General features: G+C 40.4%; 1 protein-coding gene across 1 annotated transcript; it reads left to right on the top strand.

The window, feature by feature from the left end:
• The first annotated feature begins 1,165 nt into the window (after positions 1–1,165).
• scarf2 (scavenger receptor class F, member 2) lies at positions 1,166–26,945 on the top strand. Its single transcript, XM_086031680.1, has 11 exons — positions 1,166–1,666; positions 5,548–5,606; positions 6,446–6,547; positions 7,293–7,812; positions 9,274–9,492; positions 10,696–10,824; positions 12,183–12,286; positions 13,757–13,871; positions 14,170–14,267; positions 20,184–20,339; positions 21,243–26,945. Exons 1-11 carry the CDS (start codon positions 1,557–1,559, stop codon positions 22,436–22,438), a joined length of 2,808 nt encoding a protein of 935 aa, XP_085887806.1. The 5' UTR covers positions 1,166–1,556; the 3' UTR covers positions 22,439–26,945.

The following is a 26,945-nucleotide window of genomic DNA, read 5'->3' as shown; positions in this document are numbered from 1 at the left end:
TTCAAGTACAGTTGGTTGTATTTAATTTGTAATTACAATAAAACACATTTGCATTTAATCGTGATGAACTGTTTGTTTTACTGTAATATCATAGTGGTTCCAACTTTTTTATTTTTAAATCCAGTACAGTACATTGTTTGAGTACAGTTCCGTATTTAACTTTCAATTGCAGCACAATAAATTTGCATGTAATCTTTGTCAACTGTTTGTCATAAAATTGTTATTTAACTTGAATGCACAAATCATTCAGATTGAATCATTATTTCATTAAAGTGTTTTCTTTTACTATATTCAAGCACTGCATTAATATTCAAACTCTGCATAACGTTGCCATAACTTACAAATATAAATTAGCACTTTGCGAGCTGCATAATTGACTTTTTTTTTTTTAAACAAGAAAAAAAAAACTTCAACCAAAAAGAGGAGTTCCAATTGCCTTGGTTCAACCTTTGTGGATTACTTTGTGGATTATCTTGACCACACACAAGAAAACAAATGTATATTTTTTGTATTTGATATTGTGGTAGTAAGTTAAAAAATGACTTTACAATTATGTTACTAAGCCAAAAATACACCGTATAGTGTCTATGATAAATACTTTTAAAAAGGAGTACAGCTTTGTCTTGCCTTTAATGAGCACTTGGGCCTACTATGTTACTGTATTTTACTGTTGGTCATTATGGTGGTGTTTGTAGAGCTCTACATTTTTAATTTATTTCATCTATTTATTTATTTATTTTTTTCGTGAAAAAAGTTTGAAAGCCACTGCCGGTGTGTTATCACTAGGGGGTGCTATTGCCTACCCCCAAGAGCAACCCTAGTATTGCATCACTGATACGCACACTCAAAACGACCATTGAAAGTGACGCACACCAGCACCCACTTCACTTGCAACTACAAAATGCTTTCATTTCATTCCACATGATATTATTCTACATCATAATATGGGTCAAACAGTGTAATGGGGTTTTTTAAATTATTATTATTATCACTATTTTGAGCAGGCTATATTACATTACAATACATGAGCTTTCTTGTATAACTTCAGAGTCACGTGTTGCAGTTTGGCGTGCATAAGTTAGAGGGCAGACCCCGTGGCGCGCACGCTATGTAAATTTGGTGGCGCACACAGCCAAAGACAGAGTAACAAATCAGGAATTTCCCTCCTGCCACTCCTGAGAGCGCAAGAGAGGACAAAAGTGAAGCAGTTCTCCTCAGAGAGGCACGTACAGCAAAGCGGGACCTTCAACTTTTGTACTTGATTGTACTTTTCCACCACGGTTAATCATAAGGGAAGTGTATTTTCTTTCATCAGTTTTGCACACTGCCCTCATTAAGAAGAGCATTTCATGGAAGTAACGGTGCAGCATACGAGAACAACTTTTATGAGGGAAACAGCCTTTTTTGATTTTGCCAAGCTTGGAAACGTAGTGGATGTCGTAGGACTTTGTAACACTTCATCTGGAGAAAGATTGGGATTAAGTGCGCGAAAGCAAAGTTTGTGTGTGGAATAATAAACACAAAAAGGCGTCTAGAAGGATGCTGCTGCTTGTACGATGGAAGTGAAGAACTTTTTTGCTTTTGTGGCGGTGGTTTGTCTCCTTTTTAGCTTTGCTGAGAGCCAAAAATTGCGTCCCAAAGGCAGAAATGTATGCAAAGCAGCTGGGTAAGAGCACCGCATGAACGTTTAATGCTTATTGAAGAACAACAACGCTTCTTTTTGAAGTTTATCTTAATTTTCTGTACATTGTTTCACTGTTCAAATCTCGTGTGTTGCAATAGCCTCGGAAAGTACCCATTTCCACAATAATTGAAATCTGAGAGTATATACTTTATGCCCAAAATGGCCTTTTGGGCTGCACATGGTCATTTAACTTTCTTAAACTCCAACGCGAGCTTCAGTTTTAGTTGAAGCAATCGCTCGTTTTAAACCAAGAACTCGTAGTAACACATTATTTGTTATAATTTATTCGAAGAGGTTTATTTCGAGGAGTGTTTTCACAGTCCAGTTCATCGCTGCAGCGGGAGGAGGAGTCCGTTAGTTACAGCGGCGGTACAGATGTGTGCATCTGTGTGTAGCAGTGTTTGCATTGCACTACAGGGGGCGCTGTTGTTAACGCAAATACAATTTAGTATAGATAGATAGATAGATAGATAGATAGATAGATAGATAGATAGATAGATAGATAGATAGATAGATAGATAGATAGATAGATAGATAGATAGATAGATAGATAGATAGATAGCGCTACCAGGTAGACAGATTTGGACAATTACGAGCCTACGTCCAAATGACGTTACAAGTCAAGATGGGGTCAAGTCGGTGAAAACAAACTCTCTGCTCATTGAAAAGCATTGAACTTTGGGTCGTTGTCATTTGGTTTGTGAGGATTATTTGGATTTCAAAATGTGATGAAATATTGTTTGAGTACTTTAACAGTCTGATTTTAACAGAAATCGGACATAATTGGATGGTTATAGCTTCCATTCCGAACCATCCAGTCCCACTCTCTTCACTACTTTTATCCACTTTCTTCAACGCTCACGGTCCACACAGTAATATGGAGTGATAATTTAGTTTCCATCATGTTATGGATGGGATCCAACAACATAAACAACAACTTCTAAACATGATTTTCTACAAGCTTCATTTGTCACAGGCAAACTCAATACAATACGATGGGTTGTTTTCACCGACTAAGGCGCGTTGTATCGTGGTTATTACCAGAAATGCCCAGATATTCAGAATCGTGCAGAAGTAGCTAGCTAGCTACCGATATAGATAGATAGACGGATAGATTCCTAAACTTCCATCCATCTATTTCCTATAATGCTTTTGCATGTTAGGGTTTGCCGGTGAGCTGGAGTCAATCCAAGCTAACTTACTAACTACCGAGAGGCGCAGAACACCCTGGACTGGGTGCCAATTGTTCACCCTCCGAACTGTGGGACAGACGTGCTAATTACGAGGCCACCGCCCTAAACTTCATTCTTATAATCGTTATGTATCGTTAGCTGAAATTCCAACAAGCTCCCCAAAGATATCATTTTGAAAGGGAACAAATACCTTGAACATCGACAGCTGTTGCAATGATGCCAATAAATTTGACATCTCTCCGACTTGTTCACTAAACATTTGACACGTGCGTGTAATAGTAAATGAAAAGTGTTGTAAAAACTATAGTGCTGTTTAATGACAGGAAGATTTGTTGTGGTAGCTCCAAGTTTGACTTTTTGGCCCACATATTTTAGTCATCACTATTTGGGGCTGCTTTGTATATGTTTTCAGGGCAGGTCTGGCCCACTTCACTTCTCTTTTGTTTGTCATCTTGCCCCTTCATTCTATATCCAACAATCATTGCACCCGCCACTCACCACTAACTTATTTTTCCCATTGCGCCCATTACAGTATGTACTTTATTTGCTCTGACCGCAGTCAAATGAATGGGGGGAAGCAGTTAAGCGTTTATCATCACATGTCAGCATTTCCAGGGGCATGTCTTTGCATTACAGTTAACTGTTGAATGTCAGTAATGCCTTCAGCACTCACCATATTCTCTTATTCGATATGGGAATGCTTGTGACGAGTGAAACACTGACACAGGAAAAGAAATTTGTTTGTTTAATCATTAAAACAGCCAACAAGGGTGTTTATTTTAAGAAATTGTCTTTTTTACTCTGGGCCAGGGGGAAAAAAAAACATATATAATCATCAACACCATATTTTTCCACCAAAAAATACAGCCTGTCTGGTGCATCCCACAACAGCAAGGGGTGATATAACAGCAAAACGTAACAATGAAGAAAGTAATTTCTATAAAAGTAATTTGACAACAGCAGTGAATCGTGGAGAAGGTGAGAGGTTATTTCAGAATGCCTTGAATGTATAATTTCCCAAATACTAGTATATAGTAACAGTAACACACACCCCAAACTAGAAACTATGGAATACCCAAGGCCAAACAATTCTGAACTACACGATTTTTGTGATTGAATTATAATGACGTAACAAGTATATTTCTTCGAGCCCTGTAGGTGAAACTGCCTCGGCCATTTCTGGATTGGTCACTGGCCTACCTGTCCCCATTGCAAGTTGCCTCAATGAAATCCCTACCCCACGCACATGCAAGGAAATTGATAATAGCTTTTTTTTTTTTCCCCAATGTAAGATAACTGTAATATTCAAAACCTCAATTTAGATCTTTAACCTTTTTTTCAGTACCGGTGACAGCCTTCTACACAGTATCATGATATTTAGTGAAACATAATGATAAACTAACTAACAAATGAACAAACAGTATGTCTAGTCCTCATGGTTGGCATAGACAAAAAGGCAAAAAAATAAATTAATAGGCAGAAGTTACCGGAAAGTCACTTCCCAGTGACCTTGAAGGTTGCTTGTGGATGAAAGGCCAAAACTCAAATAAAAATATGACTTCTTAAAAATACTTGTGGTCTTTTGAAAATGGTTAGTCACTCCCAAGCACTATTTTTATGCTGTAGCGGTGATATAGTGAACACACAATCTTACTCCATGAGAGCTGACAGGGATTGGTGGTCTATTAAAAGGTCAACAAGGGGCATCTCTGTACACATCGGCAGTAGTCATGATTTGGAGTGGCGCAATTGCACAAAATAGGTTGAATCCAGCATCACGCATAACAAAGTTGGAAACGCATGGTTCCAAAAACTCCTCTTTCATTGCAACGGAAAGCATGTAGAGGTTGATCTTTACCACGCGCCTATTTGTCAGTATAAGAAAAAACAGTGTCACTCCCTACACGCTGACTCTGAAGCGAACTGCCATCTTCAAACACTTTGGGGGCAGCTGATGTGTTGCAGAGGCCCCGCTAAGGTCACGGTTGTGGGAGGAAGAGGAGACAAATTTGTCCTTTCCTGACAGAGCCCCAAAAAAATAAAAATTGGCAGCAAACTGTTATATATTTAGACTTCTCCACTGTTTTCCCTCCAAAGGGCCCGGAAAGGCCAAAGAAGCTGATAAACGTAGAGAGAATTCCAGTTGTGAGGCCTTTTGAATTCGAAGTGCTGGTGGAGACTTACACTCTAAAAAATACTTGGGTCAAAAATAACCCAAGGGAAACAACTTTGTGGAGTTCTTCATGGAGTTTATTCATTTTGCCCCAACTTTTGGGTTTTATACATATATATATATATATATATATATATATATATATATATATATATATAATATATATATATATATATATATATATATATATATAATATATATATATAGCATATAGCATATATATATAATTTTTTTTTTTTTTTTTTTACCCTCTCTTGGATTATTTTTGACCTAACTGTTTTTACAGCTAGAGCAAGATTCATGTGATTAGACCACCACGTGCTCAGCATGTGTATATCGGAGTGACAATGTCTTGAAGTGTTTGATCCCCCCAGATGTGACCAAAAGAGTTGGGTGTGGTTGCAGCAACTTTGAAATGTCTGTGTGCTTCACAACAGGTGCCGTAATCCTCCCCACCCTCCCCTCCTCTTATTTACACTTTGGGAATTCTTTTCCAGATCTCCGGGGTTGGTGTGCTGCAGCGGATGGGCTCAGCTAGGGGATGAATGCCTTACACGTATGTACCATGCAGCACAAAATCATTCATGCCAGGGATGTCCAAACGTTTTCTACTGAGGGCCACAGAGAGAAAAATGAACAGGAGAGGGGGCGGTCACTTCATGTTATGTTCCAACCGCGTGCAGATATGTTATTGTATATATTTAACTTTTATATTAACTTCTGTTAGCGCTATCAACACAATCAATAATAAAACTATGAATACAAGGGATGAGAGTGCCACAGACCAGTGAGGGGCACAATTCTCACAAGGACTCAGCTAAACGCTCATCACATATCAAAACACTTTGAGGGGAAATTGTAGAAAAATCTCTTTCATCAATTCAAATTGTATTTGTTATTTTGTTTTAAATTGACGAACAAATAATAAATTGGGCAAAAGAACACTTTTTTTCCCCAGGGTAAAGGGGCTGGTGCTTGAGCACCACTCGGAGTCTATTTGTGTATGTGCCTGGTTGTAGGTCAATTTATGCTAAGCAGTTAAACAAATTTAAAGTTGCGGTAAAGTAAAGAATAAATATGTATATGTAATTATATATGACACAAGAGAGAGAAGAGTGATTTAAACAACCCTGCCATATTTGAACAATTAAAAAATCGTCAAATATGTCAAATGAGGCTTAGACCCAGTTGAAAAATGAATTACGGTATACTTGTAGCAACTTTCTTATCCCCGCATGTCTGTCTCTAGTTTTATTATTAAAATATGTGGCGAGTCAATAAAAATGTGATACATGCTACAAATAACCCCCCAGCTGTGCCAAATTTTGAACACCTCTACGATTCATACAATGCAGAATTGTTGAATAACGCAACCACTTCTTGTTTTCCTTGAAGCTCTCTGTGAAGGCAACTTCACCTGCAAGGAAAACGAGGTGTGTGTCAGGCCAAACGAATGCCGCTGTCGCCATGGATACTTTGGAGCGAGCTGTGACACAAGTAAGGCATCGGGCGTTGTCCACATTTATTTTAAATGTACTTCACGACTGTGCAAAATTCTTAGGCCACCATTAGCTTTGTTGTTTTAACTTTTAAACTGAAGTCATTCTGTCATGACGAGTTGGTTACTTAGTTAGTTACTCTCATGTAATTAATTCTCCAAAAAAAGAGTTTTCAATCTGTTAATTGTCCCTCCCCGTGGAACTTTACAGTTAAAATAAACATAAAACAGAGAATTGTGTATTTAAAACAACCACAGAGCTTTGCCTTGAGAAATTCTGTTTAGCTTAATGCTAACAAACAATGCAAAACGGCTTCAACGGGCTAACAAATAACATTGGTAATTCTTGAAGCAAAGAGTATTTGAACACAAATGGTGCAGCAACTCATTCAGGCAGACAAGAATCCTCACAGACATATATTCTTTATCCTTTTTGAAAAATGACTAACTAAAAATGACTCTTCTTGATGTGTGTCTCGATGGCCCTATTATACTGCCCCCATGTGGCCAAGGCACGCATAACAAAAGAAGCAGCTAAACGTCCATTGGATGTGGTAGCTGTGGCTCAGTTGATCGGCATTGTAAATGAGAACCTGTTCTCAGTTTTTATAAAGTACAACTTTATATTGTGTTATTTCACAGATTGAATGTTTGAGTTGTTATTGAAAATTATTGAATACATTCTTCCTTTCAGAAATTGACATTTTAGTTGTCCACTGATGTCTCTGTTATGTCTGTAAACAGAGTGCCCCGCCCAGTTTTGGGGTCCAGACTGCAAGGGTAAATGTAACTGTCACCCCAACGGCCAGTGTGACGACTTGACCGGGAAGTGCACGTGCAACCACAATCGCTGGGGGCCCAACTGCGAGAACTCCTGCATGTGCCAAAAGGGCAAATGCGACCAGGACACGGGCTTCTGCACGTGTCACCCGGGAGTCTGGGGCCCCCAGTGCAACAACAACTGCTACTGTAGCGTCAACTCCATGTGCGACCCGATGACGGGACGCTGCCTGTGCAGCCCCGGCTGGACGGGGCGGAACTGTGCCATCCAGTGTAACTGCAACAACTCGCCGTGTGACCAGTTCACCCAACGCTGCCAGTGCCGAGAGAGGATGTGGGGCCCCAGGTGCGACCGGTACTGCCAGTGCGTCCACGGCAAGTGCAACCTGGCGGACGGCTCGTGTACCTGCACGCCGGGCTACCGTGGGAAGTTTTGCAGAGAGCCGTGCCCTGCTGGTTTCTATGGGCAAAACTGCAGGAACAAGTAAGGAAACATTTGAGTCAGAATACCCTTATTGTCATAAAGGGCTTTGTTCCTCATAAGCATAAAATAAAAATAGCATTATGCGGTATGTTAGAGGTGCAACAATCGATTCATTGACAATCAAATGAAGCGATAATTCTTGTCATTAATGGTTTGGAGTCCTTTTTAAACAAAAGTGTCCAATGAATTTCAGCCTCTCAAAAGGATATATTCTCATATTTCATCCATTAGAGCAGACAGATTATGTTTGTGCTTTTTTTTTGTAAAATAAGGCATTGGCAACCATTTGCCATATCTGCTTTTACTTTGGAAAACAATCATCAACATTATTGCAGATTTTCTGACGAATGTTACAGAACATGACTGAATCATAATTAACATTTGTTCATTTCTTGCACTGCAATTTGAAATAATGCCCTGTTTTTTAACAAATGGGTGGAAATGAAAACATGATTTTTTATTCATTGGTTAAATAATCTACAGATTAATAGATTATTGAAATAATCGTTAGTTGCCCAAATATATGTACACACACACAGCTATCTATCTAAAAAAATGAACAAAAAAATAAGTGGTGGTTTTAATTCAGCTAAGCGCAGCATGCAAGCAGTCAAGATAAATTCAGTGTTCTCCTTGCTAAGAGCCTTAAAAAGAAGCCTAAATTATACACTACATAAAAGCACATCCCTGGGCAATGTAAAATTGTTTATATTATTTAAAAATAGTAAAGTAATCCAATTAGAGTTGAGTGCACAGTGGCAGCAGCAATGATTCTATTTCAACGGTTTCCATATTCTAAAATGCATTAGCTAAATAGCATGTACACCACAGAAGGTAGTCATAAAAAGAACAATGTAAACATGCACGTATCTAAAAATAGGTTGCCGTACTAATGCAGAGAAGCTCATATTAGCAGTAGCAACGTAAAACATAAAACAGACTTGAGTAATGAAAAGAACAATCTGAAAATAGACATGTAATTTAAAAAATATAGAGTAGTCCAAATACAGTTAAGTGTATGGTGGCAGCAGCCAAGAGGCTAAATCAAGTGCAGGAAACGTGCTGCTTTACAGATGCTAAACGTTCACTTACCTTATGTGCTGCATGATTGCTTGCAGTTTTATCGTTTCAATAAGATGTGATGATATACGCTGCAGCTGATAACCCTTAAAACAGACTTAATGGAGCGGCCGTAAAGATTTGGGAATTGGTGTTCACATTATCCCGTAACCATTAAGCCGAGACATTTAAGCCTCAAGTGATTTACCTTTCATGGACTGCGCACCTCGCGCGATTCGGATGCTATAAACCGAAAAGAATCAAGTTACAATTCAACGTTATTCGCCTCATTAAACGATCATCAGGGCAACGCGGCTTTGAATCAACCTCGTGGCCCCCTGCATCATTATAACTCCCACACGGAGGAGGAATCAATTTAAAGAGTTGACCCTTGTTCCTCAGGTGCGGCCACTGCAAAGGTCAGCAGCCGTGCAAGGTGACGGAGGGACGCTGCGTCACGTGCGACAGAGGCTGGAACGGGACGCGCTGCGACCAGCTCTGCTCCAAAGGCTTCTTTGGCGAAAACTGCCAGGAAGTGTGTCCGGTCTGTAAGGATGGCCATCACTGTGACCACATTCAGGGCAAATGCTCGCACTGTAACCCCGGCTGGATTGGGGACAGGTAGGAAAACGTGATATTTTCTTGGTCTCTCAACCTTGTCTTTTTGGTGGCTTATGTTTGCAGTTTGGGAATTTTTTAGTAAGATGTGGATGTAGCCTTACTTCGCTGATCCCGCCCCCTATCGAGTCTGTGAATAAAGCCACGGCCCTCACTTACGAGCATGAGATGTGCACTGTGCGTGATGTAAACACTGTAAACAAGCAAACGTTAGCCACGGCTGCTACATTGGTAGCATGACTTACAATATTTTATTCATAAATATGTGGAAGGAAACCTTCTGAATTATTTTTATTCTAATTTGAAATCATCCAACTAGATAGCACAGTCACTCGACGGCTGCAGCGATCGATCGACGGGATCGAGATCGGCCCCGATTTCCTTCATTTCAGGGTAACGGTGATTGGCCGATCCCTTAAAATAAAACCTATTTTGGCGGTTCCTGATCTCATCTCCCTCCTAAGAGGTCTGAAAAAGTCAGCTACTGTCCTCTTCTGTTGGGATAACTAATAGGCTTTACATTTTCATTTGAGAAAACTACTTCAAAAGCAGTTAAAAAAACATTTGCATTGTTTCCCAAGTATTGTTCAATAAAATTGGAACATTGAAGACATATGCTGCTTAATTGTTATAAGAAATTAAAAACGTTTTTCGGCAAAGGTTTGGGTAGGCAGGTCAGACCTTTAAAAGATCGAGATTTAATAATGGGCCAAAAAATGGTGATCAGTGCACCCCGAGTTGTTTTTACTTATATCTTTAAATTGGGGGACAATACAAGGGACAATTAGTTATGTGAACTATTTTTTCTCTGTTGAAAATGCAATGTACTTAAAAGTAAAAATATACAGACTCTGAAATGTACTTTTTTTTTGCACACATTTTCTGCATGCAAAATAGATTCCCTCTTAACTTGCATGGTGCTCATATTGAGAAGGGAAAAAAAATCACATTACATATCGCATGTTGTTAAAAGCTAGCTAGCTAGCATTGGCGTTGTGAACTGAAAAACAAAAAAAAAGTTAAATCTTACCTGAAAAATCTGCTTGAGTACAGAAGTTCTTCCCACTACAGTTTAAACAAATAAAGACGATGACTTTAACTAGTAGCTGCAGTAATACTAGTGTACACGCTGTGATAACACACTGTGACTCACGCCGCTGAGCTCGGTAATGACCGCCGTGGTTGCATTCTTGTTTTGTGTGATAGGTGCGAGGTGCGATGCCCCAACGGCACGTACGGTGAGAATTGTGAGAACAACTGCAGTCACTGTTTCAACGGAAACTGTCACGGCGTCACCGGAGAGTGCCTGTGTGACCGAGGATTTTACGGAATTTAGTAAGTCGCGATCATCAAAAAGAGTGAGACGATTCCCAAGCATCTATCTAATCACAGGGGATCGATTTCATAGATTTTTTTTTTAAACTCCTGTTTGTTTGACAGCAATAATGCCCCTGATTCAGCTTGACCCGGGCGTGTTTAGTCATTAAAATGTGTCAGAAAAGTGTGTAATCCAAATTCAGTACTTTGTTTTAACCAGTTTGTTATTTTATTTCTGAGGAACAGCAATAATGTCTCTGCGTCAATATGACCCAGAGGCTTGTTTAATTATCCAAAAGTGTCATAAACTCTTTATTTGTTTGTTCAACCTGCGTGTTACATTTGTTTGTCTAGAACAGTAATAACATCCTGGGTCAATCTGACCCGATGAGTAGTTGTCCAAAAGTATCAAAAACATGTATTTTTTCGCGGGTGTAATGTCGCTAACTAACAAAAGTCAATACTTAATTTGCATTCTTATGAAAGATTTTTTCTTGCTTCTCAGGAACAGCAATAATATTCCAGTGTCATTTTGACCTGGGTTTTGCTTGATTATCAAAGAAGTTTGATACATTTTAAAATTGTCAACATTGCTTTTAATCTCGCAATAACACCATCACCAAAAATTCAATGAACATTTTCTCTCACAGTAAGAAAAACACATTTTTAAAAATTGTGTTGATTCTACATAATAAGCCAAGTACAGGGTTACCCCCCCCCCCGACCCAAAAAAATGGACCCCCGAAAGAAAGAATTTTTTTTGGGGGGGGGGACCCAAAAAAATGGACCCCCGAAAGAAAGAATTTTTTTTGGGGGGGGGGGGCTGTCACCCTGTACTTTCAACATTTACTTTGACTTTCAAATGGGTTAGTTTTCCCCAGAACATGTCAGGAGGGTTAAACGTTTGAGAAATGCTGACATTTTTTTAAATACGTGTTATAAATTGCTTGTCTTTAGGTGTAATCATTGCTTTCAAGGGATGTTGTTTTCTTAATTTATGATTAGCTAGATATAGCTTGTTGCTAGCTACCATTGAAAAACATAGGTTGTGACACTCACTTGGCTGGAAACAACTCCAAATGTATCACTTTAACATTCTAAGATAATCATAACATAGTCATTTTGCAGTTAAATCGCTATTCTGTATTCATTGTAAAATACATAATTGGAAGAAAGAAAAACAATGCTGCCATAGCTCGGCTACTGCCTTTTACAAGGAGTTTGCTTTTCTGACATAAAATACAGCAAAATAATAGAGATACACGTGAAAAAGAAAAACCTCTTTTCCTGCTGATGATTAAAACACTTGAACTTGATATAGTAAAAGGTGTCTGAAAAGTCAATATCAAACAACGCTTGTGTTACATCCTCTACAGCTGCAATATGACCTGTCAACCTGGACAATATGGAGTGAACTGCAACCAAACCTGCTCTTGCCATGACAAGAACTGCGACCCCGTTTCTGGTGCCTGCTATCTTCGTAAGAAAATGTGATTTGTTTCCAACCGCATGCTAGCGTGTGTTTTTGTGATTGAGACAAAAAGCACATTTCCTTCATATGTCCTAAATGCCGTAAGCCCCTCGATCTGACTGACTCTTAAGTGACTAACAGTTGGCTGTACACACAGTACCAACAAACAATTTCTGCAGCCTTCTGTGTACTAGTGGGAGAAGTTACGCAGCAGAGGCCTTGATAGCTTTTCCAGACTGGTGTCCCGGTGCGCTGTGTTTTTTTGGCGCCGTTCCCGTCCAGTCACAGCAATAGGAAGGAAAGGGATGGGGGAAAAAGGGAAGAGGAAAAAAGAAGGATGAGCGGGCAGTTTTATAATTAGTCAAAATGGCAGAAGCCAGGAAGAACACAGTTGAAAAAGGCTCAAGAGTCGCAGCAGCGGCAAGCTAGCTGTGATCAACTCAGACCTGGTGGACGCCCTCAAGTCTCTTCCTGTCCTTTATTCCCCGAATGTGAATAACCACCAGTGACCACACGCCACAACAATTCATCTTATCGTTATGAGACATGTAACAGCCCAAGGGACAGCACAAGTTAGCTATTAAAGCCGCTATGTGGAACTTGATCGCAATGTATACTGGCAGTGCTAGCGGAATAGCATCTCTGCCATTACGGCGGCCCTGCAAATCAGTTACTTTAGCTGTCCGTCAAGTATTATTTTAATGGGTGGGGAGAGGCTCCTGACACAAGTAAGCAACAATCAAAACTAAATAAAAGCTTATTTGATCAATCAACAATTTTGCCCATCCTTATGGGACACCTCCCCTGTTGTGTTATGTAACACTCGCATTAGGGGTAATTCTGCCTGCAACTAACGATTATTAGTTTAAAAGATAATTATTTTGTCAATTATTCAGTGAATTGGATTTTTTAAATAATAATAATATATGTCTCTTTATTCCCAAGCAGGACATCATTTTAAATTGACAATGCAGAAAGTGCACAAACATAATTTCATTATGATTCAGTTACTGGTTTGGTCTGTAACATGTCAGAAATGACATACATTTTGATGATTGTTTCCAGATTTCCAGTAAAATCCGATTTTTGTCAATGTCATATTTTGAAAAAAACAAACAGATCATCAGTGTCCTTTCATGGATGACCATACCAATCTGAGAATACATACTGAGGCTGAAATTCCGACGATTTGGACATTGGGCAAACCATGTCAATAAAACAAAAGTTTTTGGCGAGTGATGATGTAGCGATATGTTGAATCTACACACTGATGTCCATATATCCACACCCATTCATTTTGATAGAGCTTGTTCTCAAAAGGGTCACAGCTGACTTTTGGTCTATACCCTGGAATAGGTCACATAGGAAAACAACCACTTTGGACAGCTAAAGTCTTAAGTGGATCTAACGTGTGTTTTGGGGATGTTGGAGGAAGCTGGAGTACCACCTGGCCCAAAATCTACTTTTGTTTTTTTGCAGAGCCTAACCAGCGAATGGGTGTGATTGCGGCTGGGACGCTCGTCTCCTTTTTGCTGATCGTCCTGCTCTCTCTGCTGTGCTGCTGCTGCCTCTGTCGACACAAAGACGACCACAAGTGAGTGACGCATAGGTGTCTTCAGCTCAAATTTGACTCCCAGTAGCCTGTTATTAAAACAGTTTTGAAAGAAAATGGATTTGGGATAGTTATTGTCTCACCAGGTAGCCGCTTATTAGGGGCTAAATACATGTAAAGTGCAATCCAAGTGTTTTACGTGTCGATAATACTGCGTAGGAAGCAGTGTGAGCAAGCCTCAACACAGGGCCAAGTCTAATAAACCCTCTTTTAAATGATTCATTTAGATTTCCATGCTGTCATCCTACTTCAGATCTAACCCAGGCTACTCTTCCAACAGCAAAAAAGCCAAGCGGATCCTGTGCGGACGATTTAGCCGAATCAGCACTAAACTTCCCCGTATTCCACTGAGGAGACAGAAACTGCCAAAAGTAGTTGGTAAGCCCCAAAACTTTCTTTCATATCCCACACTGAGCCGCCAGACGTTGCCTGTCTTTTTGCAACTATGCTTTCTGGTGCTAAAAATTCACGTCTTTTGGATCTTTTTACTTTGTTCAAAACTGAAGACTTCAACAGTAGCAGAGTTTTAAATTACGTTTTACTTTTAGTCCTTTCTAGGGCGTACAGCGGAAACAAACACAAATGCTGTCTGTTTCGAGATGCTAGTTGATCTCCAATTTAAGATAAGATAATCCTTAAACCCCCTCAGTTTATCCCCAGAGGGGAACTTCAAATCCTATAGCAGTGCAGAGTAAAGCTACAAATAAAGAAACATATGTAATTAAAAAATTGTTATACACAACTGTTTGAAAGCTAAAAAGATAAAGACCAATAACAGTACATGTATTCACTATTGGAGTACTCACCGGTACTGAGTGCCGATACCTATATATATATATATATATATATATATATATATATATATATATATATGTCTGTATATGTATGTATGTACAGTATATGTATATATTAAGTTAATGTATATTAATTATAATATATGTATATATATATATATATATATATATATATATATATATATATATATATATATATATATATATATAATATATATATATATATATATATATATATATATATATATATATATATTAGGTTGCAGCATTAGGTGTTTGCATCACTCCAATAAAGGTCAAATCGATATGCATCTCAATACATGGTGTGCGATGCTACATCTTAAAGTGCGATGCTACATCTTAAAGTAGAACAATTCCAAGGCCGATTTTTACACATTTTTATTTTTTTTAATTGTTTTTTTACACCTCTATTAACCGTACAAATAAAGTTTTCGGTAACGTTTCAGCAGTCCTGAAGTCTTGATATGACTGGAGTCTTACTGCTGACCGTAACTTTGGGTATACTGTATATATTTAGATGGAAGAAAAAAGCCAAAGAAAAAGCAAAACACACACAGTGAGTCAATCCTGCGACGCCCGTTAGCTTTTTTAGAGGTTTTACACTCATATTCTGTGCGGTAAACTGACGTCAAAGGTGACGTCATGGCTAACTTTTTAAGTCTGAAGATTTGCGTGACTTTTGCGACATATTCAGGGAATGTTTGATTTCAGAGCTGACATTGTAGTTGGAAATTCACATTTTCAACTGTAGACAATTATTGCTAGACTGGATTGAACACCCACCTAAGTCACCAATTTAGCACAGCCACATTGTACAATCACTTCATTTTCCTGTACTCTTTGCAATCTCATTGTGTCTTAGCGGATGATGATTGAGAAGTGTGCTAACTGCCAGACAAATATGGGCTTTCATTTAAGAGGAATGCACCGATTTTAGAGACCCTTATTGTTCTTGGCGCCCTCCAACGACCATGTGTTCGTGTAAATCCAGCCCCAAACTGCCGCTCTTTTTTTTCTCCCCTTCTCCCGGTTTCTGTACGCTGCATCCGTCGTTCACCGAGCAAAGGGTCTGAGGTTGCGTGCGCGTTATTAAAAGAAGGCCGGCGGTTGTCGCGCAGAGGTTGATGCCTGCTGGTGCTTAGTGCTGAGAGACGAGCCATCAAAGGCCGCAGTGTTTGTGTGGACTCTGCAGGTCCATGTGGAGGTTCTTGTGGTCTGTGACAGATCCGTCTCTGGCCTCGTTCTCAGATATTCCAGGATGTCAACAGATGCTGATCTGTTCAACTCTAACGAGCAGTTCAGCTTGTAGTTAAGATGTTCTTGTATTGTGCCAGAGACGAGTTTAGTGTACCACTGTATCACAATGAATGGTCTTAGTAGGTCATCAAAATATTATAAACACCTCGTATGCAAAAGGCAGGAGGTTGTGTTTGACTGTGTTAGTTTCTATGAACTGAACCATGCAGATGTCTTTTATTTGTTATTCTAATGACCTTTTTCAAAATTCACCATCTCAACAATCAACAATGCTTATTTTGTCCCAATAGGTCAGTAGGACTATGCAAAAAATATACAGTGAAACACAATAAGGATCTGGATAAGATACCGGAATTTATTATCACTGTTTTTGAGTCACTATAGCATCACTGGGACAGTGAGATGGCCAAACAAACACAATAAAACATTTACTATTAAAGCCCGACCAATGGAATTGCTTCTACTGACGACAAATCAATGTCTGCTGTGCTCACACCCACAACGGCACAAGATGCACATTTTTATCCGTGCCAATATGTGTATGTCTGTGAAACTCAGTGACTCCGACCGAACAAGGATAGAACGGAAGGGGGAGCGGCCATTCTCCTCATTAACAAGGGGCGTTATTCATGGAGTCACTTATTTCCTAATTTTTCCCAAATGTATTGATTAAATAGAAAATGACAACTCTTTTCATTTTCCTGATCAAAAAAATTTATAAAAGGAATTTGGAATACGAAGGTGATTCAGATCACGGGTTCACCTCACTCAACTCACTTTTTAACACAAGCAAACACTCTAAATTAACCTCAATGACACATGATGGATTGTGTGGTGAGGCTGGACTCTAACCGCTTGGAAAGATAGTCCTCTTAATTCATAAAACATCAAGTTTATATTCTTCTCCTCTTCTCACGTTTGAGTAAAAAGTGCTAAAAAAAAAAAAAAATCATATTCAGTATGATAGCTGTTCAAATTCAGAATGTTTGTGCGACTTTCCCCGTCATTGATAGATGTCACATTTCCATGCTAACTGGGGGGGGTCTGGCCGTGAATGAATGTTTCCAGAAAACATTGGTCAAATTCCAGACTGCACGACCTCAGTGGCAACTTCCTAACCTAAATCTATTTTGTCTTTTTTACTTGGAAAAAATATACCAATTTATAATCTTGACACAATGGTAACGAACGGCATTTGCGCGTTCACAACTAGTTGATCGAGCAGCCAGAAAGTCAGTGCAGCGCTTCCCTGACTGTGGCCTACATTTGATACCGCAAAAACTCCAAGTGAGTGATGAAAGAGTTAAAAGACGTTGACCTGGTTTCTTTTCCACGTCTGAGCAGCATGTGCTTCCTAAGTGATCCAGCTGATTATTTAAGCTCCAGTCTGACTCCATTGTGACCTTGTTCTGCGCCGAGACAGGCATGTCTTTGTCATCACAATGTTGGATATCAAAACGCTTGTTTTTAGAGGACCGTGTCTCTCTACCATATAAGTCAGGAAAAGGAGAAGACCCATTCCCTCTCCAAGTAGTCTGTTCTCTACAAAAAAATGCTATGTAGCGTTTACAGTACAATTAAAGAAATATGCACAGTCTCCCTAAATGCTACCAAATGCAAAGATTATACTTTATTGTACTTCCTGGTTTGTGCTATGCATAATTTTGGGCCAGCATGGCTGCCAGCATTTAGAAACTCTTGACTGAGGCTACGCAGTCCTGCACACACACACACACACACACACACACACACATTCCAGAGGGGGCCCGACGGGGCTGGAAACAGGAAGTGGTCAAATTTACCCCAGCCCGTGTCAGAGCTGTGATTTATCCCCGCCAGGGCCAGTGGCAACAGATGTGGCAATGTAGAATGAAAAAGGAAAAGGGAGGGTGGAGGGGCGACGTTTTACTTACTTGCAAGGGGAACACTACAGCGTGTCACCTAGCCCCCGCCTGGCATCACCAAACATGTGTTGGCGTTCCTTTTTGGCATTCCACTGGAAGTATATTTACCCCACGCCCTCCACTTTCACGTCTGCGGAGCATTCCTCGCATCCTTTTGCGTCCAAATGTTTCCTCACGGATGAGTGCTAGAGTGGAGCACCACCCGTTTTTTTTTTTTTGTTGCTTTTTTTTTTTTTTTTTCTGCAGCTGGATTAATCCCAGGACACTTGACCGGGATTGCAGATGTGTGCGTTTCTAGCAACATTCCTCTTCACATTCAGCCCCTTAATTGGCCAATAAACTGAGCCGAAAACATTCTCGCACCCTTAAGACGTGCTCCCTCTTTCGAGTCAATGCTCAGACTCGACTGGCGTTGGTTGTGCTATTGAAGGAATAAATATCAGAAATATTTGAAAACCAAGATAAAGACTTGAAAACTGTCGTTCTAAAATTGGTTAAAAAAAATGCATAACTACCAACGGCTGAACGCCTAAAATCTTTTTGTAATCATCTATAATGTGATGAAAGTTGAGTCAAAGTCAATGAATCGATGAGGTCACTGATATATTTTCAGCATTTTTTTTGGTCGATGGATAAGTTTGACTTAGAGAGATGAACGGGCATAGAGACAAATGAAAAAATGAAAAATACAACTCACCATTACACTAATTGTAGTTAGTAGTAGCAAGTAGTGGGAGCCCCACATATTTTTTTTCAACAAACAGGTCTGTTTTGTGTTCTGTAGCGTAGCATGTTATAAAATGGAACATTTCAGCCAGGCTCCCAACAAATGAAGCACTTCTCTGTTCAACTCGTTCTATTTCACTTTTTGCTTTTATTGTATTTCAGGATGGATTTGCTACGGTAAAATATTTCCACGGTAAAATATTTCCACACGCTTGTAGCGTCCCTACAGCCATATACACTGAAGTATTGCGATGTTGTCCTAGTCTAAGTTTCGTTAGCACACAGTTGTCGTCTGTGCATCATTAGACATACAATACCATTTTGGCGACCAATATGGCGTATCACGTTGCGCCGCTGCCTTTGTCCCACACTGTTATTAATCTTTTAAGACTAGCAGCAATCGAAATAGCTATAGCTAGTTAGGCTAACCGTTATGTCCTTCCACAAACGGCTTATTATTTTACTCTCAAACCCGCGCAAGCGTCCGACATTCCGCTGCTCCACTGTGTGTTATAGTCCGGTGAAGGTTGCGGGCGGCTAAATCGAAAGACCTCCGATTGGAAGAGTGAGTGCCAAAAACACGTGATTATCGATTACGTTAGACGACTTCAAGATTTACTGTCCATGCATGAATCTGGATAAGGTAAAACCATATGAGACTCCTGGAAAATAATCATCTTTTTTTTAAACCTTTGCCATTTAGGGGTAAACAGGGTGGTTGTGTTTAAGAGATTCTTGAGAAAAAAAAGTTTCCCCCCTGTAACGGGTTCCTGGACCCAAAAAGTTTGCGTACCCTTGCATTAAACTCCCGCTTTAGCTCCATGTCTGCAAAATTGACCCCTCCTTCCCCCACCGAGCAACTGTGTGGTTGAGCTTTGCAGCTGCGACGTGTCAGTAATGCCCTTTAATGTGACCAAGGATCCCAACGGTGTCCAGTCTGCAGAATAATGCGCCCCTCAGGATCGAGGGTGTGCGACTGTGCGTGACCTCATTTGAAGAGAAGCAGCATTCGATCATGTTGCAAATTGTCCATGTGTTGTCTTGTTGACTATCATAAATGCGGCGCTTGCATAGAGGAGCTGCTCGGCATGCATTCCTCAGCTCCTGCGGATTGGCTACTAAGTGATGACCCTGAACAAGGAATCTCTCACATTCATTCCCCTCTGCTCACAAATGAGTACACACAACGTCCCCACAACACAAGCACGCAACACATTTGACATGCTCGCGTTGACTTGGGGCTCGGAAAAAAGAGAAATGAAGAAAAAGAGTTCAAAGAGTGTCGTCTTTGTGGTCGTCTTTGTGTTCTGGGTGGCACTTAATATTTCAGTCTCACTCTTGTGTCCAAAAGTCGTTGATTCATAGTCATCTGCCAACGTACTGATGACATGTGGCATCAATCACCGTTAACCCCCCCCCCACACACCAAATCCTGAAAATCACACTCACTCTGTTAACTGACATGTAAAACCAATACCAAGTCTCTTTCCTACAACTCGGCAGCCGTTGGGAGAGCAGACTGTTGTTCTTGTAACATGGTACAATACCCTCTCGCTGACCTCTGGGCTTCTGCGTTTGCTTTGTGTTCTCAGTAGCCCACCACGACCCCGAGCACAACTTCAACTGCAGCTTCATCGAGCCCCCAACTGTGGCCGAGCAGCCCTCCCCCTCCTCCTGGTCCTCCCAGGAGTCCTTCTCCTCCTTTGAGAGCGGCGACGAGGGCCCAGTTTACTGCGTGCCCCATGAAGGTGAGTCATCACGGGGAATAAACAAACACATTGGTTATCTGCACTGACACACGTATACATGCCTAATGTGTTGTTGGCATGAGAAGCGTCTTCCCTCACACACACATGCTGCTGACACATAAGGTTTGTGAAGATCCCCACGGATGCGGTGACTCATTCACTTCTGCAAATCTCATTATGTGAGCCGTGCCTCTCATCATGTGCCATCTGTGTCTTACTTTGAGAGCAAGACGAGTCTAAACAGGAAACAGTTTGGTCAAGTCAGCATGTGACTGAAATCCAAAGAGTACTTCTTGATTTTTGGCGGAAAAAAAACACTTTCCATCGCTTTCTATGCAGGAAGTGGTGGATTTGTTGGATTTAGCGCGCTCAAGTTTTCTTATTCTTTCCAACATAAAGGTTTTCTGAAGAATTACAGGACTGATAATATCTGTCCGGGTCAAATCTTTTCCACGTCTCATCTGTATGTATGTGTCTGCATGGCAACAAATCATTATTTGTGTTGAAGTCAGGAATATCTTAAAACAGAATTCAACCAACCTAAATAAAATATTTAGTTCCTCCCCCAGGACCCAAACTTACTCGAGACAACATGTATTTCCATAACATTGACAAATATGTATCAATTAATTAAAAAGAACATTACCAGTTTGGGTAAGACCCTGACAATATTAGCATTTAACAGCTATAATCATTGCTTTTCTGCACATGATCCAGCTTCTTCAGTTTGTGTTTGCTGAGGTGTAATTGCATGAGAAATGAAATTACGCTCCCCTAAAAATAAACATCAGGATCAGACATTGATGGCATCTCAAGAGAGCACGATCAAGTCACCACCCCAGAATCTCATCACCAATGTGTTTGTTTAGTAAAGTAATGCAAATTCCTGTTGATGTGCCGCAGAATCTGTGAATGAAAGCAAGGAGAAGCCCAGCCACAGTCCGGAAACTGAGAAGCCAGAAACTGCCCCCACTGATGAGGATGCAGGAGAGTACACCTCCTTAAAGGATAGCAGTATCATTAAACCAGAAGGTGGTGATCAACCCGCGATGAAGTCCTCGGACAGTGAAGGCTCTACCAGCGGTTCTGAGTACGCAGCTGCAACCCTTTACGCCCGCATTGCCCGCCTCTCCAAGCAGTCCAAGGAGGACGAAAATAGCGGCAAAGACGGGGACTTACCAAACCCTGAATACAAGCGCAATGGAAAACCACCACCGTCACCTGGTAAGCCCAAGCCACGACCGCCAGACCCTTCGACCAAGCCAAAGGTATCGTGGATCCACGGAAGCACTCCCCAACCGGACCAGCAAGCGCAGGGAGGCATGAAAGCACTTGCCGTTCCGAAAGAGAAAAAACGCAGCTCCAGTGATGTCTCAGCCAAGAGTGAGAAGAGCAGTGACCAGCAAAGGAAGCAGGAGGGTGACACTAACGGCTCACCCAGTAAACACAAACTTCTGCGAGGCAAGAAGTCTGGGGATGAGCGCAGCAGTCCCAGTCACATGGAGCACATCAACGGCGTGGTTCAGAACGCCCTCAGGAAGATTAGTAGCTTCCACAGCTCTTCGTCCGAGAAGAAGAGTGCCGATACTTCAAAGGAGACCCTCAAGGAACCCCCTAAAAGCCCCAAGGTCATCCATCCCCACATGAACTCTGAGGCTGCAACCCTCCTGGCCGCTCAGCTCAAGGAGAAAACCCAAAGCATCAACAGGAACGAGGGGTCGGGCCTGACAAAGACCAACGGACTATCGACGCCCAAGGGAACCCGGGAGAGGCCCACACCTCCGCAGAAAGCCAAGAGGACCCCTTCCACCGGCTTGAGCCAGCAGGGATCCACTAAGCCAATGCTTCCCACCTCCAGCAGCCTCCAGAAGATGGTGGCACCCATCACCACTGACCACGGGACCCCTGAGACCAAGAGCCCGGAAAAGCAGGACTTGAACGGCTCGAGGGCGGGGGACCTGGCGGCGGATGCTACACCCAAGAAGACTCCCATTAAAAAGCCTCCGAGGAAGAAAGGCAAGGAGGCTACTTTGGATACACCAGAGAGCAAAACACCACAGCAAAAGACAGCTATCATGCCACCCCAGATAGTCAAGTAAGTGTGCTTATTTCACAAATTGGCAGCGTTTGTATGCGAAAAGTCTAAAAATAGATTTCAAGGAAACTGACACCAGGGCCTACCAAGAGTGAAGAAAGTTTTCAACCAAAGATCTGTATCGATTTCAAACCACAACCTGTGGTTAATGCTGCATTTAAGAAAACTGGGACCTTGGTCCGGCTTCATTCTTGGCAAAGTCAAAAAACAAAGCTGCCGACTGTGATCAACTAGTAGACGGAGTGTGCATATCTTCAATGAAAGACGATTCGATACATGGGCTGCAATACGATTCAAGGACAGTTTGATTTTAGAGTGGAACGATTCGACTCAGTGGGATTACGATTCCATTCGATATGGTACAACTCAGTCCAAGTAGGTATAATGCAATGCGTTTCTTGTCATTTTACATACATACGTATGAATGAACTTGTCAGTCCTATGAATTTGGCATTTCCTTCAAAGTTATATCTCTCCAATAAAATACGATTCAATACATATATCGTTATATTTTAAAGTGGAACGATTCGGTTCAATCCGATGCACTCTCATCTCTTCCAGCACAAGTGTCAGACATGAGAAATGACAATATCTTGCCTGAATATATCTTGTTCCCCAAGCTCAAGGTTGCACTTTTCCTGGCTGGAGTTGGAGAAATATGCGACTTCCTAGTTGTCTGGAATGCAGCATTAGTCAAACTAGTATCATTCCGTTGATAAATACTCTTGACAGATACTAAACGTACGTGTTCCTTCGAAGATTACAAACAATCCTCACATTTCTGCGGACCAGAAACCACGATTAAGAAAAAAGCAAAACTTTTTTTTTTTTACCTTTCATAGCCAAATAAATGAGATTTTATAAATGGGGTCAGTAAACCTCATCAGTTTGCAAAAAAAAGAAAACATAGATTTGTGTACTTGTGCGAAATTTACAGTCATGTTTGCCGTCCAGACACTCCTGACCTATAAACAGAAAGCCTGCATGCTTTCTCGTGATGTATAATGTTTCACTTGTTCCTAACTGTGAAAACAAGTCCAACCAAGTACAAAAAAACTCCAAGTTTACAAAGTCGTCAGCAGATCCAGAGCACATTTTCTCCATTTTGAGTGCCTGGATCAGCACCAAATCACCAGAATGTTGCTCTCGGGTCAGAAATCAACATATTAAGCTGAAATCCTAAGCCACCGTTGGGCTGTGTGAACTTTTCATCATGCTTATAAAACACTTTAAACCGTCCATTTTCCAAACCACAGTCATCTGGAGTTCGCGCAAGCTGCATTTAATAAAACATAGCCTCAGTCTAATGTTTTGTCTACCAACGCACGTGTCAAGTAACGACTGTTTTCTCGAAAACAGATCAATGAATGTGATCAGAACCTTTTCCGTTGTCTGTTTGTGTCATCATCAGGTTATAATAAAGACTTTAAAAAATCCAAAAAGAATCAAGTGTTTTGGCCGCAAGGATCATATTGCAATTTAATGCTGAAGAAACAAGCTGCTTTTTGGGATGAAACTTAACGGTAGCGTTTTGAAGGGTGCCTCAACTGTGGATCAGTTTAAGCAACAGAAGCTTGTTAGCTAGTCTCCATTGTTTGTGTTGGTTTTAAGCAAAAAGGTGTAATCACAGGTACTTAAACTGGAATGATTTTTGTTTTTCAAGAGGAAACGGTTCTTTGTTCAGGGTGTTGTTGGATAGCTACGTTGAAAGTTTGTCTTTTTAAGGTACAAGTTCCTATGTTACTTTTGCAACTTTTTTCAACGTGTATACATTGTGTACTTTTTACTTATCTTTGTAAGCTGTGCTTATATGACCTTCTGTGTTTTTTCTATGTGTGTGTGTCAATGAACTGGCTTTCATGTTGTATGCTCCGAAGAATGAGGTCCACGCTGAAAAGAAACATTGCAAAATTTATGAGGAAAAAGTAGCCACACAAACTTAAGCTAACAGCTGCTTTCTTTATGGGTGTAGAGTCATTGCGTATATTCTTACAACATTTCTCGTTCATGAAAACCAAGAAAAGAGGTGATTTCAAGTGTGTTTCGTTCTTTCTCAGAAGCACAAAAACGTTTGCACAATCACATTTAATCACGTTTCATTGTTTAGCGAACATAAAAGAGAAATTTTGTAACAATTTAAAACCGTTAAAAGATGTTAGGGAAAAAAAATCAAGTAAACGCTATTTATCGGAAGCTAATTTTAGCTGATCTATGCTTACCTTTTTACTTTTGATGTACTTTTTGACCACTCTGCGTCCAGACTGCAAATGAGCGCCCGAAGCCCCAAGTTCAACCATTTCTTTTCAGTGTTGACCTAATACTCCTTTGTACTATGTTGCTTTTTTTTAAAACTTTTTTTTTTTTTTTAATTCCATCCTGTAAAGTTCACAATGTTGTGCTCTGTTGATGTTATTGTTTGTGAAACACGTAACTGTATGATGTAGAGTACAATTGTATGGCATTAACAGCTGAACAGGAAAACTGTAACCCCCAACTTGCCCTTTTTCATACAGCGAACATATTACAGAAACGATTGTACAATACGATGATACCACTGACCTAACCGTTGCATACACAAAACCATGAGGTGTAATGATGACGTGGCAAGTTTTTTTTTTCAATCTGACTGGCCCCTGCCTGTTTTTTTGACAGGCTTGCATTTGTGTACAGAAGGGCCTCAAATGCTTCAACACTGTTACCAGCTGCCATGTGTTTGTTTTTGGGTGTGTATGTCCTTTGTGGTTTGTTTTTAAGCATATTTGTGTATGGTCATTAAGTCGGTGTTCTCATTTACTTACCTGGAATAAAAACAAAAAAGAAATACAATGTCACTATTGTGAGATCAACTGGAGCTTTCTGTAGAGCACAGGAACATATTTGAGAACATATTTTGATAGCTAAACCATGTGATGTCTTTCAAGAAGGTAGGGCCGAATGATTTTTAAAAAAAATAATCAAATTGTCATTTTTCCCCTCAACATTGCGATTGCGATTTAATAAGGGATTTTTTTTAAGGTCCTCTTCCCATGTATTTTTTTTTCTAATGAACAAACAATATCAGATTACTTATTACTAATACGCAGAGCTTGCGCGAGTGAAAGTTTATTCGGACCCGCCGACGGACGGCCGTTTAAAATTAGAGGCGGACCAGCCTATAGACGCTGTGTCGCTGTTTCATTATCTGCTTATTGAATCCGTTTTGAATCATCAGATAATTTATTGTGGCCTTCTCATGGATGCGTGACCCACATTCAGCTTCGAGACAGCTATTATTACAAACAGCACTCAGCTGGAACATCTGTACTGTGGGGAAAAAAAAAAGTACATATTGACTCATAATCCAATAAAAGTCCGATTGTCTTTTATCCTTGATATGTGACCCTTTCCTGTGGGTCCGGGCCACGGGGTCCCGAGGTCGGCGGCGGCCCTTCAAAGAGGCCGAGGAAACCAGGGAACTGTTAGTTTGGATCACACCGGAATGGGGGACAAGAGCTTCTTTCACAGTGGAAACAGTGGAAGGTCTGTAATGGGACGCTATCACGCGCTGCATGTATGTCCTGCTTAGAGCGACATAGCCAAGGCTGTGAAGACACTGAAGGAAGAGGATACATATAAGAATGGATGCAGAAGTCATGTGCTTGGTAATTGGAGCCAGAAGGCAAAGCGGCTTTGTTTACCCTTTATCTGTATTTTTTTTTTATGCATGAAACCGAGCAAATTTGAGAACCAACCAAGGCAAAACAATTTTCCTCAGAGGAATTAATGCGAAATAGAAATACAGCTGTGCCGTAATGCTGGCAGTCAACTCACTCGCTTTGGTAAATAGTGAACCATTTTTCAAAAAGACACTTCAAGCTGTTTAATGCCATGCCCAGTTGAAGTTTACTGTCAAACTAAATATAGAACAAAGGGATTTTACATGGGATGTGTTTTAAACCACTGATCCCCAACCACCGGTCGACGTGCACAGAAATATTTTATTTTCTGTTTGTTTGCTTGTTTGTTTGATTAAGCGGAGCGCAACGACTTACTTACAAGACTTACTGTACCTTCGTCTTAAATTATACCTCACATTATGTCCTGTGTATGTTGTTCTTATTCTCTTTGCATGTCTTTCTTAACACCCAAAACTAAAACTAATGCCCAGAGAGTTAATCGCTATGGCTTAAAGACATATTTTCCAATCTAAATCATGTTTTGATTCAGCTTTTTACAAATTTTCCAAGAGTTTCAAGGCTACTATAGCAGTTATGTAAAGTTTGAATTTTTCCCCAAACTTTGCTTGTTTGCACCAACAATTCGATACTGTTTGCATTTATTTCTGCTTGATCTTTACTGTCAAAAGTTGTTCAAGGCACTTAACAGTTAAGGACTGAACATTTCTCTACACCCTTTGGCACTTTGTACGCAAAGTTGTTTATTGATGGGTCGACTGAAAATTATCACTTCCACAGATTGGAATGGGATAAACAAACACAGGATCTCAAATAAATAGCCAAGTGTCAATGTGA

The sequence above is a fragment of the Filicampus tigris genome, chromosome 5, assembly GCF_054856515.1.
Source record: "Filicampus tigris isolate MCC_2025a chromosome 5, RoL_Ftig_1.0, whole genome shotgun sequence".
Taxonomy (NCBI): domain Eukaryota; kingdom Metazoa; phylum Chordata; class Actinopteri; order Syngnathiformes; family Syngnathidae; genus Filicampus; species Filicampus tigris.
The sequence above is the reverse complement of the archived record's forward strand: the minus strand, read 5'-3'. Positions and strand labels throughout refer to the sequence as shown.